The sequence below is a fragment of the Artibeus jamaicensis genome, unplaced genomic scaffold, assembly GCF_021234435.1.
Source record: "Artibeus jamaicensis isolate MK-2021 breed Jamaican fruit bat unplaced genomic scaffold, CSHL_Jam_final scaffold_847, whole genome shotgun sequence".
Lineage (NCBI taxonomy): Eukaryota > Metazoa > Chordata > Mammalia > Chiroptera > Phyllostomidae > Artibeus > Artibeus jamaicensis.
Genome location: NW_026522057.1, coordinates 10,627,059 through 10,645,646, shown reverse-complemented (window position 1 = coordinate 10,645,646; position 18,588 = coordinate 10,627,059). Strand labels below are relative to the sequence as shown.

The window sequence follows — 18,588 nt, the reverse complement described above, 5'->3', positions numbered from 1 at the left end:
TTTTAAAATAAGTCAGTGCTTAAAATGAAACCTGTGCCTATTTTTTTTTAATTTTACTTATTTTTAGGGAGAGGGGAAGGAAGAAAGAGGTAGGGAAACAGTAGCCTCTCACACACCCTCAGTTGGGGACCTGGACGGCAACCCAGGCATGTCCCCTGACTGGGAATCGAACTGGCGACCTTTCAGTCCTCAGGCCAGCACTCAATCCACTGAGCCACACCAGCCAGGGCCTGCACCTATTTAAATTTTAAATAGTTATCTTAAACAGGCACACTTTTAAATTTAACAGAAAACACAGTCTTCTCAACTGGTGACTCATACTGTAGTTTAAACCATTCCATAAAAATATTTAAAGCATCAATCTACACATGTTCAGACCTCTCCCTTGAGGGGCAGTCTGGCTTTGACATCATCATCAAACACGTTGCTAAATCTCTGCGGAGAAAGTCATTTCTGTTACTGGCACAAAGGACTCATCAGAGTTGATTGCATAAGGTAGCCAGTCCTCACCCTGCTTTTCCATGGGGGTGGAAAACACAAAAGCATCTCGCTACAACCACTTTTGTAAGATTCCTCCTGACCACAGAAAATCATCTTCCTCTTCCAGTTGCAAAACAGCCTAAAAAGAATAAAAGCGAACTATCATTTATGAAGACTCACTTCCCTTCTCTCATTTTAGATGTATATTTCCAGAAGAGATTCTTTTTGTGGGTGAGACCAGATCTGTCTGGAGATTAAGTGGTGTTGAACAGCTGGGAGAGCTTTAATATACACTGGGACTAAAATGAGGAGGGAAGAAACCCCTTAGTAAACAGCATATCAACATGGAGCAGTATTACCAGACCTGGAACCACCATCCTATTCTCTCGTTTTTTAAATTTTAGTCTTATTTTGACTTACTGCTCCATGCTATCTATAAATAAAGGGCTTTCATAGGAAGTGGTTACCGAATGCCTAGCATGAGGTCCACAGACCAAAGAACAGCAAAGGCTAGGAAGAGTCTAAGGCAGTCAAGTTATCCTCTGTATACATTTGCAAAAGGGGGGGGGGCATGTATGAACTCACAGATAGAAGTTCCTGATTCTGAGACAGTAACTGTTTCGTTGTTTTGTTTTGTTTTTTAAATAAGAAAACCTAGGGAAGGGACAAGCTATGTGACAGCAAGACTGGAGGTAAGAGTTTAATTTTACGAGACAACTCATCTATTTATTCCTTTTAGTCTATTCTCTCTCCCTCTGAAAAATCAGAACCGAGGGATCCAAAGTGTCCGAGACAGGAAATGAGTAAGGCAGGAAAAAGGATGTGGTCTGAAAAAGTGGATTCTGGGGCTGTGCCAGAGCGAGGAACAGGCACAGGGTCACAGATGGGGGAAGGGGGCTTGGTGGCAGGAAGAGAAGTCCTGGGGTCAGCTGGCTCAAACCAGAAAGCTAGTGGGAGAGGACGTGAAGCATTACAAACACCTTTTTACAAGTTTATCCGCCGCTGAAATGCAGAGAAAAGATGGCTGAAGAGGATTATTATGGGGACAGAAGGAAGAAGACTTGGAGTTTCCTTTCCTCTTTACTTTAAGGAAAGTGGAAATAATATATTACATATTGAGTGTCCCTGACAAGATTAAGTTAGAAATTAAGCCAGGACCTGGAAGAGAAGTGGAAAGGGCTGGGAGGTGATTACATGATGAAACACCAATATTTATTAAAACAGCTTTAAAAAATAAAAAAGTAGAGGGCGAGAACGGGAGACTGCTCATGAAAATGCAGCTGGACAACTGAGCAACCAATTCAAGAACAACAGAAAAGTGGACTAAGAAAACTGCCTACTTTCTCAAGATTAAGGCTGGAGAAAAAAGGCATCTGTTTTCCCAGTGTGTATGGAAACAGATCTTGGGTGGGCCGAGGGGCAGAGCTCACATGATGGAGAGAGCCTGGAAGGGGCAGGTGCCAAAAGAGCACCACTACCCATCTGCTGGACCCTCCGTAAAACAAGCCAGCCCTTGTGAATGAGCCAAACCAGAAGCTCTTGTTCCCAACTTGCAGGGGCTGGAACTTAGGTACAGAAACAGTGGAAAACACAGTTTATCAGCTGATTCAAAAGTGTGCATATTTCCAAATACAGATCCAGATGTTTGGGGGCTGTGTGGGGAAATCACTTTTATATCTTCCACAGTGCCCAGGACAACGCTTTCTTTCTATGAAGCAGAAGCCTCGCAGAGGTGGATTAAATCTAACTGAATGAAACCAAAACTACTCAGCTGTGCAGGTGTTTTAAGGAAGGCTCAAGACAATCTCTTGCTATATCACCGGTACAGTAAGTTACTTTCTATTCTAGTCAAACTGATATAAAACCTACATCCCTTGTGACCTAAACCTAAGCATACTCAGTGGCCACTGCTACAGGTCTGCTGCCCTGTACTGGTACAAAAGATGGGGAGGGTGGGGGGCAGGGCAGAAATGAGGGAGTAACAAGGAATTTTCTTGCCTCATTACTCTTATTTCAGACTCACCTAGAAATCCTGGCAGTTCCGACCTTTAGTTGACTCAGAAGGGGAAGAAAAATCCCAGGTGAATGATAATTGGATTACCCAGTCATATGCCCCAGAGCCAAATGGCTGGAAAAGGCCCGGACAGCAGGGTAGACACAGTTAAAGAGACTATTTTCTAAAAGAAAAATTGAGACACATAGGCTGATAGACAATAGGTGGAATATTTTAAATTGTGGCTGTCCTAGAAAAATCGAGGACATATGGTGGATTTAGGTCGGTAGCTTCTGTCACTACAAGGGACCCTCTGGGCCCAATATGCTAATAGGATTAAAAATCTAGGGTGGGAGATACTGAAGAGGAAAGCTGATTTGTAAAGCAGGAGAAGGAATAAGAGTGTGTAGGCAGCACAGAGAGAAGGTAAACGTTCTAAGTATGGAGTAGGAAGAAAAGGAAAGTTGATCAGAAGAACTGGAAGTGTGTCAGTCATGCCAGTGAAATCATAAGGGGGTGGGGGAGGGATGGTGAGGGTATCACTGGCACAGACTGATATGAGTTCAGACTGTAGCTTCACCATTAGTTTGCAACCTGACCTTGGGAAAATATTCCCTCTGTGCACTTAAATAGAAAAATCTCACAAATCCCGATTTTCATGTAAAGGATTAACACATATTACTATACCTTCATTTGGCATGGGAAAGAGAAAACGCTCTTCTAAAAATGGAAGAGAGGACAGATACAGAACAGCTTGTCCCTTTCCATCCAATTAAAAACCTCGGGAGACTGAACTAGATTAAAAACAAAACTCTCCAGCGAAGCCTCGGCCCCTGCAAGATAGAAGTACCCTATCGATGGAGTACAGCTGGTGCCAGCAGCCTTGGCCCTTAAACGGACCATTCACCCCCGGATAAATCGCCGTCCCGCGGGGGTGGGGGTGTGCGGGGACTCGTAAGGACGGAGGCATACGGAAGCGTTTGGCACGCCAAGGTTGACACTGAAGCTTCCAAGGGAGGGAGGGATAGGCAGGGTCCCGGACGAGGTAGGGAGTCGCAGGACACCGCCCAAGCGCCGAGAGGGCGAGAGTCGCCGGCTGGCACGGCCTGGCAACCGAGTAGGCCCGGGCCTGGAGTGGCACCGGAGGGCGGTGCCTGGTTTCCAGCGCGACAAGCGCGGGCCGAGGAAGGACCCTTTCTGGCAAGAACCCCTCCCCCGCACGGGCACTGACCTGTCCAGGGCCCGGCTGGGCCTGGCCGGGCGGGGCCTACACAGCCCCTTGGCCGGGCGCCGCCTCGCGCGGGGTCCCGGGCCCGGGCGGGCCGCCTCCTTTCCGCCGGGAGCCTCCGAGCCGGGGCCCGGGGCTGCCGCGGCGCATCCGACCGCACCGGCCTGGCCGGCGTCAACAAAGGGCGGTGGGGGCGCGAGGCCGGGGCGGGGGCACGAGCGGCGGCCGAATTGCGCGCGCGCGCGCGGCGGGCGCTTGAGGACTGCAACCGCCGCGGAGACAATGCGGCGCGTCCCGACAGGGCTCCCGCGGCTGCCTCTGCCGGGGGCGGGGTGAGGCGCGGGGCGGGGCTTGGGCTGCAGGGGCGGGGACTCTGGGAGGCGGGGCGCCAGCGCGGAAGCTGGGCCGCGCGCTTCCTTTGTGCGGTCGCCAGGGCCCCGCCCCGCGGCCTCCGGAAGAGACAGCGGGGCCTGCGGTGGGTTAGGGATGTAGGATTTTGTCTTGAGGAGGCTAACGCGACACCGTAGGGACCTCCGCCTTAGCCGGGTCAAAATTCCCCACTAGCGTAGGGGGAACTGGGACTCCCGTCTCGACCAATGCGGCGGCAATAATAACAACTATCAGTAATTGCGTGGTCAAGCGGTACATGCACGCACTCTCAATGTTCACAATAACCTTGACAAAGTGGTCATTATCCTCCCCACTGGGAACTAAGGATCAGAGAGGTCAAGTAATGATCAAAGTGATCCAGCTACACCTCCATAAATGGGGATAATGCCTACTCTTAGACTTACCGTGAAGGTTAACTGAGGACATTTAAATAAATTGCCAGCAGAGCCTGGCACACAGTTGGAGCCCAATATATGTTAACCTCTTTTCCTAAGCCGCACTGGTTTAAACTGAACTGTCGTGGTGAAGTACATTCATTGAGTAGATATGCTAGGAGCTGTGGGGGATACAAGACATACTTGACTCACAAATCTTACCCCCAGCTTTGTGCTGAGTAGATAACATGAGTCTCTGCATAATTTATTTGTCTCTATTCCCAACATTTTCCCATTCTTGCCTTTTTTAGTATTCATATTCTCCCTCTTTTCCCTTCAGGTCTCCCTCATCTCTTTTTCTTTGTTTGCACGTTTACATTTATTTTATGTCCCTGACTGTTTACTTCACTTCCTTTCTCTTTTCCCCATTCCCCTTTTTCCCCTCTAGTATTTTTTTAAATTTCAAAGCCTTTCTTTATTAATATTCATATTTCCTCTCCCTTCCTCTCTATTCTCCACACATGCCCACACTTTCCTGACTCCCTGCCTTTACCTCCTCTGCTCCCTCCTGGAATGTCCTTTCCCCAACTCTGCACACCCAGGTCTTGCCTGCCCTTCAAAGTCTAGACTCTTGAACAGTTGTGGACAAACTTCTTTTGTAAGGGGCCAGAGAGTAAATATTTTAGACTTTGAAGACCACACTGTCTCTGCTGCAACTACTCTGTTGTTGTAGCAGGAGAAAGCAAACACAGACAACATGTCTGTGAGTACATGCGGTTGTGTTCCCATAAAACTTTATTTATGGACACTGAAGTTTGGATTTCATGTAATTTTAATGTACCATAAAGTACTATTTTTCTTTTTATTCTTAAATATCTTAAAATGTAAAAAAATGTCACTCTCCTGTGGGCTGTACAAAAACTGGCGATGTGGCAGATTTGGTCCCTGGGGTGTCATTTGCCAGCCCCTGCTCTGGAACCATGCCATTTCCTCTCTGCAAATCCAACTTGGTATTCTGCACCTGGCAGTAACTTTTCCCTCTTATAGCACTTACTTATAAGCCTTCTATGGCATTTATCACATTTTACTTTTTATTGTGTATATTTTTTCCTGTGCATTTCTCACCTTTTCCAGTAGACCTCAAGCTCCTTGAAGGTAGGGTGCAGACTTTTTTCTCTATGTCTTACGTCCCATCCCACAGGGCCTTGCACAGAGCAGGCATTCAAATGCACACAGACTAAATATGAGTTAAATGTCGGGTGGCTGACAAGTTTCCACTGTAAGCAAAGCTTACTTCTCTCATTAGGTAGTACCTCTGGAGCAGGCTGTTTATTATGTGTATATTATCTTGATTAGATTACAGAAAGAGATTGTGGGGGGCTTTATAGACAAGAGGGAGAAAGGTAGGCAAATATCAGTTCACTTAGGGGTTGCTGGAGAACAAAGACTTGAATAAAGAATGTTGATTATCACCAACCTTCAGACAGGGCATGTGTCCTCAGTTAGATCCTATGCAGTATTTCTATCAGCAAATTGGTTAAAGACAAAGCAAACATGCCACATGATTTACATATAGCAAAGTTAAGCAGAGGAGTTAGTATAACGAATAACAGACTTCAGATATGAAACTTTCCTGCCCTACCACATATTCTTTCTGTGCCTCAGTTTTTTAATCTTTAAAATGGGGGTGATAAAAGTTTCTGCCTCAGAAGGTTACTGTCAGGATTAAATGAGGAAATACACGTGAAGCCCCGCAGAGAGGGCCCAGTAAATGTTAGCTATTAACTATTACCATTTTCTTGTTAGGCTAGAACTAGGGGCTAAGTTCATAAAGTAACATTTAACACACATAATTAACCCTATTTTGGCTCAAAATGTAAGTGGTACGAGTTTGAGACTGGGGGGACCTGGGATGATAGTGGTCCATGTAAAGAGAAACCTCGAAAACAAAAACCGAAAAAAAAAACCAACCCAGACCCAGGCCTCTGGAATTCAGATGGCACAGCACTCTGTGCCCCAACAGTGTCACCCCCCTGGGCGGAGCAGCTAATGTGGGGCCACACGTGCAATGTCCTGATGAAGGGCAGTGAGGGGGTCACATTTGGAGCTGGTCTCAATGCTGCCTCTTCATGGCTGTGTGACCTAGAGCCTCTTTAAGCTTTTTGTTTCCTCCTCTAAATAATGGGGGCAATAATATCTCCTTCTTGGGGTTGTGATTGTAGGAAAGGAAAACTTTGAACAGTACTTGGCACAGAGGAGGTGCCTCCTTACCATCCCGTGCAGATGGAGGAAGCAGTCCTGCTCCTTGAAGGGCTTATACAGTGAAGTCCAGGTGCCAACCTATGGTGGCTAGTGGCTTTTTACATTTGGAATTAAGGTGGTTAATTTTGGGGGTTACACTTCGAGAGAACTAATGAAAAGGTGGAAAGTGCATAGGCAAGGATGACCAGAATGGTGGGGAATGGGAGGTCTCGACATATGGTAGGTAAAAAAGAAAAGAAGTGTCAGATATTTAGCCTGGAGATTCTCTCTCTCTCTGTCTGTCTCTCTCTTTCTTTAATGGGAGGAAGAGGAAAGAGAATGATAACTGTCTGCAACGCTGCAGGAGATGGACCCTGTTACAATTTACAAGGCAGAATCCCAGCCAGTGGTGGAAGTTCTGGGGAACAGATTTGGGCTTCATTTGAAGAGGGACTTTCTGATAATTGGAGCAATTCCACAGTGGAATGGGCTGTTTTTCAAAAACGATGAACCCCTTATCTTGCAAGTGTGCCAAGAGAATGATGACCTCTTTCCTGTCTTTTGAGTTTTCTAATGTTCTTTCTCCAGTTCTTTTGCTTTCCTTTTCTTTGACCCTGTCCTCCATTCATTATAACCTTTACCCCCTACTTTTTCCTAAAGTATTATTCTTCTAATTTCTCCTCCAGTTTCCATACTGTTTTCCGTTGGCTCTCTTCACCCCCACCCCAGTGCACAGTCCAATACACCGGATATACCTCCCTGAGTTGTAGGCAGCAAATGGTTCAGAATGTCACTGAGATCTGGGCCGAGATTGCTGTGCACACTGGCAGAGAGGGGAAGGCAGGCAAATGGATTACTGCAAGAGCAGAGCTACTGCTGTGCCTCTCCCATCAGGGTAGAGGGACCCAGCAGAGCCTCCTGAAACCCAGGCCATGGAAAAGTCCACTGGTCACTGGGCACTTGCAGGCAGGCAGATGGGGATCCAAGAGCTGAGCACTGTTCCTTCGAAGATGCTTCCCATGAGCTGAACTCATTCTGAATCCCCTTCAAGCTCCCCCTAGGCATTTATTTCTCTTATCTTTGAGCTACACAGACATCTTGCCATGCTCCCAATTTCAAGAACTCCCTGTCATTCCAAGTGAAGCAGAGAACTGAGGTAGCCAGATACCTGCCTGAACTCTCACACGGGCAGCGGATATGCAGACATGTCTGACGGCAGTGATGTGCGGGCCCCAAAGTATGCATCCAGAGTTTTCAACTACCCTTCTCCTTCTCTGTCCTCTTACCCTTATACTTGCTGGGACCCCTTTCATTATAGCCTTGGTTCACTTTTCTCTTCCTGGACCCCCGCATCCCCCGGTTTCACCTACCCAGCTTCCTTGTGGCCTCTTTGGGCTTGCGATGGTGTCCCTTCCGTTACTGATGCCCAGGGCAATGCGCCAGGGATGACAAGGAGGGCTAATGCTCTCCATGCCCCCAAGGGCCCCATTGCACTTCATACCGTGAGCTGGGGACTGCCGGATGTTCGGGCTCTTGGGCACAGGCAGGCCACCAGGCATGGCAGTGACGATGGCTTGCTGATGTGGTGATGGGCCAGACCGGGTCTCAGGCACACTCTTCTCCCCAGGCACCACTTCCTTCCAGTCATCGGGGGTGCACTGCGGGGGCTGTTAGGGGACAGGACAGAGATGATCTTCCCATGAATTGCTTTTACGTGCTGGACATTTCCCCTGTTTCTGTGGAGCTTGGGAAGAAGGCAAGGACGTGAAGATTTAGCCAGCCCCAAATGAGAGAGAGGCCCCTTTTCTTTCTTGGAATACCCAAAGGACTTCACCATTCAGCCCACCCAGAAACGCACCCAAACGGGGGCTGTGGGATTACCTGGGCTGAGTACTCACCCCGCCCCTCGTTTGTCCCCTGAGCCTTGGCACCGTCTCACTCACCACGGGTGAAGCCGGCTGTAGTTGTAAGATGACAGCTGAGGCGTGCTGGAACCTGCGTTGAGGGGTGTGGGACAGGCCCTCAGGATATCCATTGTGAGGCCCAGCGTCAGGCGTGGGAGGGTGACAATGCTGGGTGCTGCCAGGCTTGTGCAGGTTGGCAGCGGGGCACTGGAGAGGTAGGGTGGGTGTGACTGGGCCTAGAGGCGCAGCGTGGCCTTCGGGGCCGGGCTGCAGGGCCACGCTCGGAGGGACTGAGGCGAGCTGGGGGTGGGACTGGGCTTGGAGCACGGGCCGTGACTGCTGGGGCTGCTGCTGCAGCGGTTGTGGCTGCTGCTGCTGCTGGATCACAAACTGGGGCTGCAGGTGCTTTGAAGATGGCTGCGGGAGGAGCTGGTGTGGCTGCAGTTGGGTGTAGGCTGAAGGGGAAAAACCAGGGTAGGTGGCGTGGCTTGACCTTGTCTTCTGCTATGTCCCCCAGCTGTGCCTCCTCCCACACCCACATAAAGGTGGATTCCCAAACTCGGTGTCTATTGCTCTCACCTAGAGCCGGGCTTGGTCCTTGCCATGGCCTGCTTTCTCTCTCTCTGATCTTGCTTTTGTCCTATGCTGAAACCCTGGACCTTTGGTTGTTCCTCAAAGCCCAAAGCAAACTCACCTCTTCTGTGAAGGCTTTGATCACTCCGGCTGTGCAGAGAAACACTGGGTTCTCTAGTGTGCCATGTTCTCTCTCCCCTCCATGCCCTTCCCCTGTGTTTCCCCACGGCTTCAGTACATGCAGCCTCCCGCTGCCCAGCCCTGCTCTGTCTGGCTAGTTCGTATCCGCCCTTCTGGCTCTGCTCAGGCTGGCCTCCTCCAGGAAGCACCAGCGGTCCTCAGACTGAGGCTGGAGGTGGACCAGGGCTCAACTACCAGGCCCTTCTGTTACATATTATGGGGCTGTGGGGTAGGGTGGAAACCATGTGAATAGAATGAGAGAAAATGACGACATGCACACAGTGCAGAGCCTGGGACACAGTCCTGTTCAGTCATTTCTGGCTGTAATTAAAATGACTGGGTTCTGAGAGTGTCTTGGGCTTACTAACTCTGTGACAATAAGGTGTATTACAGTGAGCTCTAATTGTGCCTTAGCTTTCTTCCCTTCCAGATCAAGAACCCCTCGGAGTCGAAACTATCATGTATCTCTTTACCCAGAACCTCGCTTAGTGCCTGGCACTAGATGGGTGCTAAGCAAACTGATTGCGCTGGAGTGGAATTCACACATTGCCATTTGTCGCTAGCCTTTTCCTCCTCCATTTTAACCAGGCCGACTCTTTGAGGTGAGAATTCTTATACTTTTTAGGAATCCCTTCAGTGTCTAGCTCATGCCTCGTACACAGTAGGGTTGCAGGAAATTCAGCTCAGAAATCGGTTGTCCTCACATTGCTTACTCTTGATCTGGTGGCTTCCAGGCCAGCCTAGCATGAGGGCAGTTCAGCTGAATCTGCCCCACCTGGAAGTGGCCCTGCGCAGACTGCCGCAGCGGCAGAGCCAGCAGAGATGGGTGGTGCCGTGCCAGCATGGGGGGCCACAGCTGGGTGCTCACAAATAGAGTTTTACAACCAAAGGCTCCCAGCCAATGAGGATGAAGGCAAAGCCTGGGTCCTGAGCTAACATGTGAAAGAATCTTGCGATGCTTACAGGTGCAAAGGAAGCAGATGTCAAACTGAGTTAGGGGAGGTACCTTCCTTCTTGAATTTTGTCGACTTACATGCAAGTTTCCAACTACCTCATCACAGCCCAGCATGGAGCTCCAAGCAGAACGCCAGTAGGAATGGGAAAGAGAGAAAAAGAAAGTGATCCTTGGTGACTGACTGTTGGAGGCAGAGAGGGAGGGAACAAGGATGCCCACAGGGTTGCAGTGGGGATGGCAGTCAGTGACGAAAGAGAGAGACTCGATGGTGGGGGTGTTGGGTTTGAGGTGATGATAGAAAATTCAAATGGAAGTTGCCAGCAGGCATTTGGTGATTCTAAGTTGCCCCTGGCCCCAGCCTAAGCCTTGTCTCCTAATTCCACACTGAATAGCACAAAACGTAACCATCAGGGAGAGACTGTTAATCAGGCAAATGTCACAGACAGCAGTGTTTAAGGTGACTGTTGATAAGGCACCTGAGATATTGTGGATGCCGTGCCCTGCCCTGTTAAGCTCTGGAAGCCCAAAAGATCGGAAGAATGACGCTTAGCCTCACTGAAAACTCAAGGACACCTCCTCCCTTATTACAAAATCATGCAGTCCGGGGCCGGGAACAGAGTCAGTCCAGGCACTGCCCCTCAGAGGTGAGAGCCAGAGACGGTGCGGATCAGAGAAGCTGAGAGAACCGGTGGCCTGGCACGGCCCTTTCCTCCTCAGGGCTTCAGTTTTTATCTGTGGAACGAGAGGCTCAGTGATCACATACATCTCTTCCAGTTTTACAATTTGATGGGGGTGGCTACCACAGGAAAATAGTTGAAAATTCAGGATTTGTAAGGTGAAAAAAAAAAAAACAGGTTAGAGAGGCCTCCGTCCCTGGGCCTCCCTTCCTCTCCCCCATCCCCTGCTGCTCATGAAAAGCTAGAGGCAATTGTCTTAGAACAAATGACGCTAGTATATGCCAAGGCTGTAAACAAAGCTCACGAAGGCTTAGATAAGTTCATAGTTCAAAGATCCCAAAGTATTTTGGGTAAAGTATACATCCTTAACATTTGACGTTGGTCAAAAGCAAATGCTACAAATTAACTCCAGCATTATGCTGGGTCAAAAATCCTTAGATACAAAGTTTGGCAATAACTTTCTAATGGTTCTTCCTGATTCTAGTTTCTCCTCTCTACATCCCACCTTACAGATGATTGCAAATTAATCTTCCTAGTGCACAGATCTGGTCCCTGATGAGAAGCTGTCAGGGATTCCCATTTGTCTGCAGCTGCCTAAAGCCCCTACCGTTTAAGATCTTTTTACAACACAAACTTAACCTTTCAATTTTTATCATTTCTTTGATCCAAGCAATCTTAACTGCTCACTGTCCCCTGTATGGAGTTTATGTCTTGCCTCATACTGTCTAGAGTGCCACAAATCAAGTTCTTGTCATTCTTTCCCTGCCTTTGCAGACAACTGGACTCTTTCCTTTCTCTGAGCTGCTGCTCGGGGTCTCTCTGCTTTGCAGCGCCCTCAGAGACGCCGCATTCCCAGCAACGTGGGCTCTAGGGTCAGGACGCTTGGACTGAATCCTAGTTCCGCCACCACTCACCAGCAGTGGGATGCTGGTGAGTCACGAGGCCTCTCTGTGCCTGTGTCATCGTCTTTAAAATGACAATACCTGTCTCCAGTCATTTCCCTTTTCTCCCTTAGTCAGCAGACTTAATGGGATTCATTTGTCTCCTTCAAAGCACCTCGAATTTAGTAGATGCTCAATTAGTATTGTTGAATGTATGAATGAATGAATGACAAACAGGGTGGGGCTCCAGCTTGTCTGTCCCACAAACCTTGTCCCCTCCAGAGTCAGGACGCGGGTTAATGAGTGTCACTCTACAGACTGCTTTAATTTTCTCAGCGTCCTGGTTTACTGCAGACCTTCCTTCTGTCCGACCTCTGCTCACTGCTTTCCTGCCTGACCTTCAGCCCACACTACTGGCTCTGCCCATTGTCCGTAAACGTCACATTCCCTGGTGCCTTTTGGCTTCGGTTTCCGTGCTTCCATTTTCCGGAGTGCCCTCCTCCGCTCCCCTGATCCACGGCATCAGCTGCTTTGGCCTCGCCTCAGCTCCTGCTTTCTTCCTCGTGGCCTTAACTCTCAGTTGTGAGTTTCCCCTCAGAATTCCTAAATGCTTTTATTGTTTCGTTTTTTTTTCACTTGTGATCTAATGTGTACCATCTTGTATATGTAGTTCACTGATTCTTAAAGATACAGTCTTGTCTCCCCCACCTCCCTTTTTACCATCTTTGGAACTGGGCACGTACACAGTTGACGGTGTTGGTTTTATCGGCCGTGCTTTTCTTTCTTGGAATTAAAAAAACGATGGTACATCTTACAATCAGTGGTGTCTTAGATTAAATTAGAAATACTTTCTTTTGCGTGTTTATTCCCTATTCATCCAACCAGCCTGCGTGGTTTTTCAGTCAAAGATGACTTGCGCTTCTTTTTTTAAAAAATCAAAGTGGCTTTAATTCAGCTGGAAGGTTTTTATGTTCCTTTTCTCTTCCGCACTGTCCAACACAACACCCTGCAAGTCTGCAGGTGCTTAGCAAATGTTAGCTGCTGATCATGGTAAGACTCGTGGATTCTCTCCCGCCCCCACCCCGCCAGCTCAGTCTGGGCTGGTGAAGGGAGGCACTTCCCACCGAAGCCATGATTCTTGGGGGGCCTCACCCCTCTCCCCTACAGCTACAGGGGGGGCGTATCTGTGTATGGAATTAAGGTCCACAGGAATGTCTCTGGACCTTCCTCCTTTTTCCCTAAGGTCCAATACTTTTTCTCCTGGACCCATTTTAGGTCCTTACCCCTGTTGCTAAAAAGTTCATTACTCCTCAGGATCAAAGGGTTGGTCCCACAGGACCTGAGCCACAGCTTTGGAAGGCGTCACCAGCCTCTTCTGCTATGGAGTCGGGGAGGGACAGGCCTGGGGACTGCATGAATCAGGGCCCAGCTAAAAGGAGACACTCCAGGGAATGAATTGGTCTGGGGCTCTAACCTTGAACAGCCTCCTTAGAATCTGAAGAGGCCAATTCACTGTTCCCAAACCGCTGGTTGGCAGCAACAAGAGGATTAAGGTCCTGCAGGCGGGAGGGCTGACTGCGAGGGGTTGCTGACACGCCCCTTCACCACACCCACTGGCAGTTTATCAATACTGGATCTCTCCTGGTCTCAGTCCAAGTGGGCAGGAAACAGCGCACTGTCCCTGACATGCTGGGACTCTGGTGCCAGAGCATATGGGAGCTGTAAGCATCCCAGTCAGTGACCGACGAGACTTTGGAGCTACCAGAAGGAATATCGCGAGAGGAATGGCATTCCTCTCTCGCAGGAACATTACTGCCTCCTACTTGTTATGACCCACTATTGCTCGGGGTTTAGAGAGTGAAGTGAAGAGATACTTTTAACCACTCACTCAACAAACATTAATAAGCACCCACTACAGACCAAGTGCCATGTTCGGTGCTGACTAAAATGTGGTCCCTAGAATAGATAACAGTTTAGAAAAAGAGACAGCTGGTACACAGATTCTCTCCGAATAACTTGGTGGACGTTATGATAGGAGATAAGCACAGAGTACTGAGAACACAGAAAAGGGGATTCAGCTTGGGAGGGAGAGCAGAGAAGGCTGCCCAGATGACGTGTTTGGCGCCATCCGGAGTTAGGAAGGTGACAAGAGGAACAGCAGGTGGGAAGACTCGGAGGTATAAGTCACCACCATGCATTCAGGAACCCCTCGGGCATCCTGACAGCTGGACCAAGGGTGTCTAAAGGAGAAAAGCTAGAAGAAGAGGCAATTTTAGGTTAAGTCTAACTGATGCTGGCACCCTCGGGGAGCCGCTCATCTGCAAAGATGTCTCATGTCATCAGGCCTCAGGAAGGGACTGAGACGGAGGTCACCTCGAGAAGTCGGAATCCAGTCTATGTAGACACGGAAGCTCCTTCTGGAAAAACCAGAAGCCGCGGCCACATACATTTCTGGGATGCAGTCCCTCTGGGCTGAGGGTTGGGAGGAATCCGAGAGGGAAGCAGGGTGAAGAGAAGTCTCTGTAAGAGCAAAGCGGGCCACAGAAACGGGGTTTCCAGCTCCAGGGCTCTCTGTGGTGGTCTGCCTACACATTTATGTCTCTGGGGCTGCCTTGCAGCCACCTGGCAAAACTGCCAACGCCCCCTGTGAGCAGGGTTCCTTATCAGGCAGCCTGGAGCATTAAAAAAGAAGCCACCGCATCCTCGGCAGAGGGGTGATAGGCGGTGCAGCAGAAGTGGCTAAAGGCATGCGTTTCAGAGTCAGTCAGATCTGCTTTGAATCTTGGTTCTGCCGCCTGTAGCCTGTGCAGCCTTAGACAAAACACTTAACCTCTCTGAATGTTAATTTCCCACCCTGGCAATGGTGATACGTCCCATGTAGAAAAATTGCTAGAATCAAATGGAATATGGCGTTTAAGCCACAAAGATGTTTATTGCCTTTTTTATACCTAGTAGATGCTCACTAAATGGTAGCTATTCTTTTTTTTTTTTAAGATTTTATTTAAATGGTAGCTATTCTTAAAATACTGCCATTTGCATGGTGCTTTGAGCTCCTGAAAGCATTTTTATCATTTGAGTTCCATGTATTCCTTACAATAAGCCTCTGAGGCAAACAGGCAGTGTTCCCATTTTGCAAGTGAAAACTGAGAGTGTTTCCAAGTGACTTCTGCAACCCAGTCAGTGAAGGGAAGACCAGCTGCATTGGACGGATGAGGCGTGTCGCCTCGTCTGTGACAAACACTCAAAAAATGCTGCCGGGTGAACAGACAATACATGTCCATAAGCACAAATGGAAAGGGCGAGCCCTGGAGGATTAGTTGGAGGCTGCTGAGAACTTTAGAGGTAATCCTGGCAGGATGAACGATGAAAGGGGAGTATTAGGCCAGAAGGTAAGAGGTAAAAGGTATGTGACTGGTTGAATAAGTCATAAAGGAGCGGGAATTGGGAAGAAGAGGCCGAAGATCTGCAGGAGGAAGCCAGGGGCAATGAGAGCGGTTCTGTGGGCCACATGCGGAGCATTGTGAAGGGCCGCCCAGAGCCAGTCAGTTTATCAGAAGCTATTATGTGCTGTTTGTTGAAGCCCCTCCTCTAGACTGGGCACCGCAGCTGATCAAGTAGGAAAGAAAGACACAGCGAGGGGCTTCTAACCAAGGAAGACTGTGCCTGAGGAAGATGAGCCCAGCAGCTGTGAACAGACTGTCCCAGCAGTCAGCGAAGCCTATCATGAGCACGCCCTGTGAGGGTCGTCTCTGCAGGCTCATTCATCTGTACAGCGGCGGGAAACATGGTCATCTTTGTTTTATAAATGAAGAAACTGATGCTCACAGAGATGGAGTAACTTGATGATGGCCATAAAACTAGCAAGTGATAAAGCTGGGGTCTGAAACCAGTTCTAAGTCCAAAGCTTGTGCTTTCCCCCTTGGAACACTCTCTGACACTGAAGGAAAACTAGGTCCAAACGAGTCTGAGACTGAGCCGAGGCACAGGAATTCCTGCCGACTGTGGGCCTCAGTCAGGAACTAGCGAAGGGGACCTGTCCATGGAGGGAGACTTCTGGGTTTTTGCTTTTGTTTGGTTTACGAATTGTTCAGCTTTTAAACATGTGTATTCAGGTGGGGTGGTACCCAACTGGGGACACCCCATCAACGCTGGCAGTCTGTGGGGAGAGAGGACAAGGTCAGGGAGCATGCATGCTGGGAAAAGTCATCTGTGGACAGGTGGCTAGACTTTGAAATGTAAGACAGAACAAGCTTCTCTGGGGGCTAAGTAAGTGGTGGAATAAAACATAAGGGGGCTAGGAAACAAAGTCTTTTGGGGGGTCCCACAGCTAATAGCAGTGGGGCAGGGGCAGGGAAGGAGGAGCAGGTCCTGCCTGCATGAGCAGATGGTCACAGGCACACAGGCCCCTCTGGGTGGGGGCCTTCCCGGGGACCATGGAGATAATCCTCCTTCTGTTTAGTTCTGAAAAGTACTCATCTGTCAAGGTGCAACTCAAATTTCCACAACCCCTGTTGGAATTTAAACATGCTCATCTCTGTAACTCCCATATGGTTAGCATTCTGTTTGGCACATACTAGATGCTAAGTGAATATTTGTTGAGCTGAACTGAACAATTAAGAAGAGAAAAACTATCTGGGACAACAGTTACTCTTTCTGAGCCACAGCTTCTTCATTTGTGAGATGACACGATCATTGTTAGGGTTCCATGAGGTATATATACAGGTAAGGCACTTAGTACAGTGCCTGGAATATGATTGTTCTTTAACTGTAATTGCTCTTATTGGCTGGCAGCAACGATGGAAGTGATACATACAAAAGGAGCCTAGGGTGCAGCACTTGAGGAATGAAGGAATATGCTCAACAGTTCCCAGGTCCTTTGTGTATCAGTCTCTCTCTCTCTGTCTTGTGCACCAGTGGTGAGGGATGTTATTAAGCAAAATGTAAAACTCCACTGATATCCTGTGGAATTTTGATTCCAGCTAGACAACAGGCCCACCTGCAGGTTTTGGTTCCTTTAAATTGGATTTTCTAAGTAAAAATGTGTGCACCCCCACAGTTCAGCAGCTGCTTTGGGAGGGAAATACGGTACCCAGGATCCCTGGAATCAGCAAGCATCCCATTGTCTAGCCTATCACAGAGAGAAATCACTGCCCCCTGACACAAAACCCTCTCTGTGATAAAAACAAAGCCGCTGTGTGGCAGGCCTTTCCGACAGAGAATTCTCTCTCCTCCAGGAGACCTGAGGAGGGATGAGGGGACAGAACAAAGCCCTGGCATCTGCGGCACAATTGTGTGTAAAGGGCCCAGGATTTTCAAAGACCCAGACAGTTGCCTTTTGTTGCAGTATCTCCCTCCCGGTCAGCGACTTTCTCTTCACCTTTGGGCCTGAGTGTGCGCCCAAGGCCTCTATCCACTAGAACGAGGACTCCAGAACCCGAGCCTCCTACAGGAGCTGTGGCCCGCTCCCTTAGGACTGGGCTTCCCTGGAGGCCAGGCCCACAGGACCTCACTGCCTGCCTCTCTTCTGCCTGCCCTAGTTCAGTCCTCTTGTCACTGAGAAGCCCAACCTCTTAGGGCTCTGCTCTCCGCCCCTTACTCCCCTCCCCCACCCACCAACCCACCCCTTTTCAGGGCTTAAGGGACCTTTTCTATTTGCAGAGCCTAAAGAGGCCCGTTGCCAAGGTGACAGGAGCAGGAACAGCAGGGAGCTTGCCATGGGGGAGGGGCTTTGCCCCCAAACAGCTGTCAGTGGGAGCAGTCCCAGCTGGGACTAGCGTTTGCCTGCTCTGGGAGGAAACAGCCCCCAGGACAACACGCGCCCTCTGCAGTGCTCCCCCCACGCCCCCGCCCCCCACTACAAGTCTCCACCGGTTACTTTCCCTGGGGGCAGCCAGCCAGCCAGCTCAAAAAATGCTCCAACAGCCGACAAAAAATGCTCTGTGCTCTCTGCCCCCACACCCACGTGTGCACGCATGCTCCGAGCACTCCATTCACAGTGGGCTGGCTGGGCAGCAGGCCAGGAGTTACCTCTGCCCGGGGAACTGTGCGGCCCAGGGCAGGTGCTGCGCCAGGCAGCCCCACTCCCCTCTCAGGTCAGAAGGGTTATTTCAGTCTTTTTGTTGTTCCCTATGCCCCGAGAGGATCTGCAGCATCCTAAACCTCCCCACATCCATTTGGGCGGGGGGGGGGGGGGAGTGGAACCATAGGGTTTACAGAGAGGAAGGGGTGGGAGAAGAAAGGAAGAAAGGGAAGGACAGTGGGAGGCAGGAACAATGCAAAGCCTACTGATTCCTGTCTCTGGTGAGAGGGTCTTTGTGGTCTGCAGCTCACAGCTGCTCCCTAGAAAGTTCTGTGGAACCACTGGTCTCTGTGCTGTGTATCACCACATACTGTCAGTTGCAGGTCACACTTGGGGCCCTGGACCTCAGCCTGTAACTCGCCTGTGTTCACCCTGACCAGGCTCAAGAGAAAAGAGCCTTTCACTGACTCTGTAAACCCCAGAACAATCTTAGAGCGGCTAGGCTCTGTGAGCTTTGGGTCAGAAAGAAGAAAGGCCTAGGAAGCCCCACATTACTTGTAAGAACCGAGGGAGGTAAATGGGGCTTGGTGATTAAGAACCAGGGTCTGACTCAGCCAGACACGGAACTGGTTCCCAGTTCTGCTCTAGGGTTGGAACACTGAATGAGTACCTGGAAGCAGTGCCAACTGGGGG

General features: G+C 49.5%; 1 protein-coding gene across 3 annotated transcripts in view; it reads right to left on the bottom strand.

Moving 5' to 3' along the window:
* Positions 1 to 18,588, bottom strand: part of PHC2 (polyhomeotic homolog 2) — a 92,670-nt gene that overhangs the window by 17,673 nt on the left and 56,409 nt on the right. For all 3 annotated transcript variants that reach the window (XM_053660381.1, XM_053660380.1, XM_037149318.2), the window contains 2 exons: positions 8,650 to 9,065; positions 8,208 to 8,373 (listed from right to left, as the gene is read on the bottom strand). In XM_053660381.1, coding sequence (XP_053516356.1) covers positions 8,208 to 8,373; positions 8,650 to 9,065 — 582 coding nt within the window. The remainder of the gene's footprint in view (positions 1 to 8,207; positions 8,374 to 8,649; positions 9,066 to 18,588) is intronic.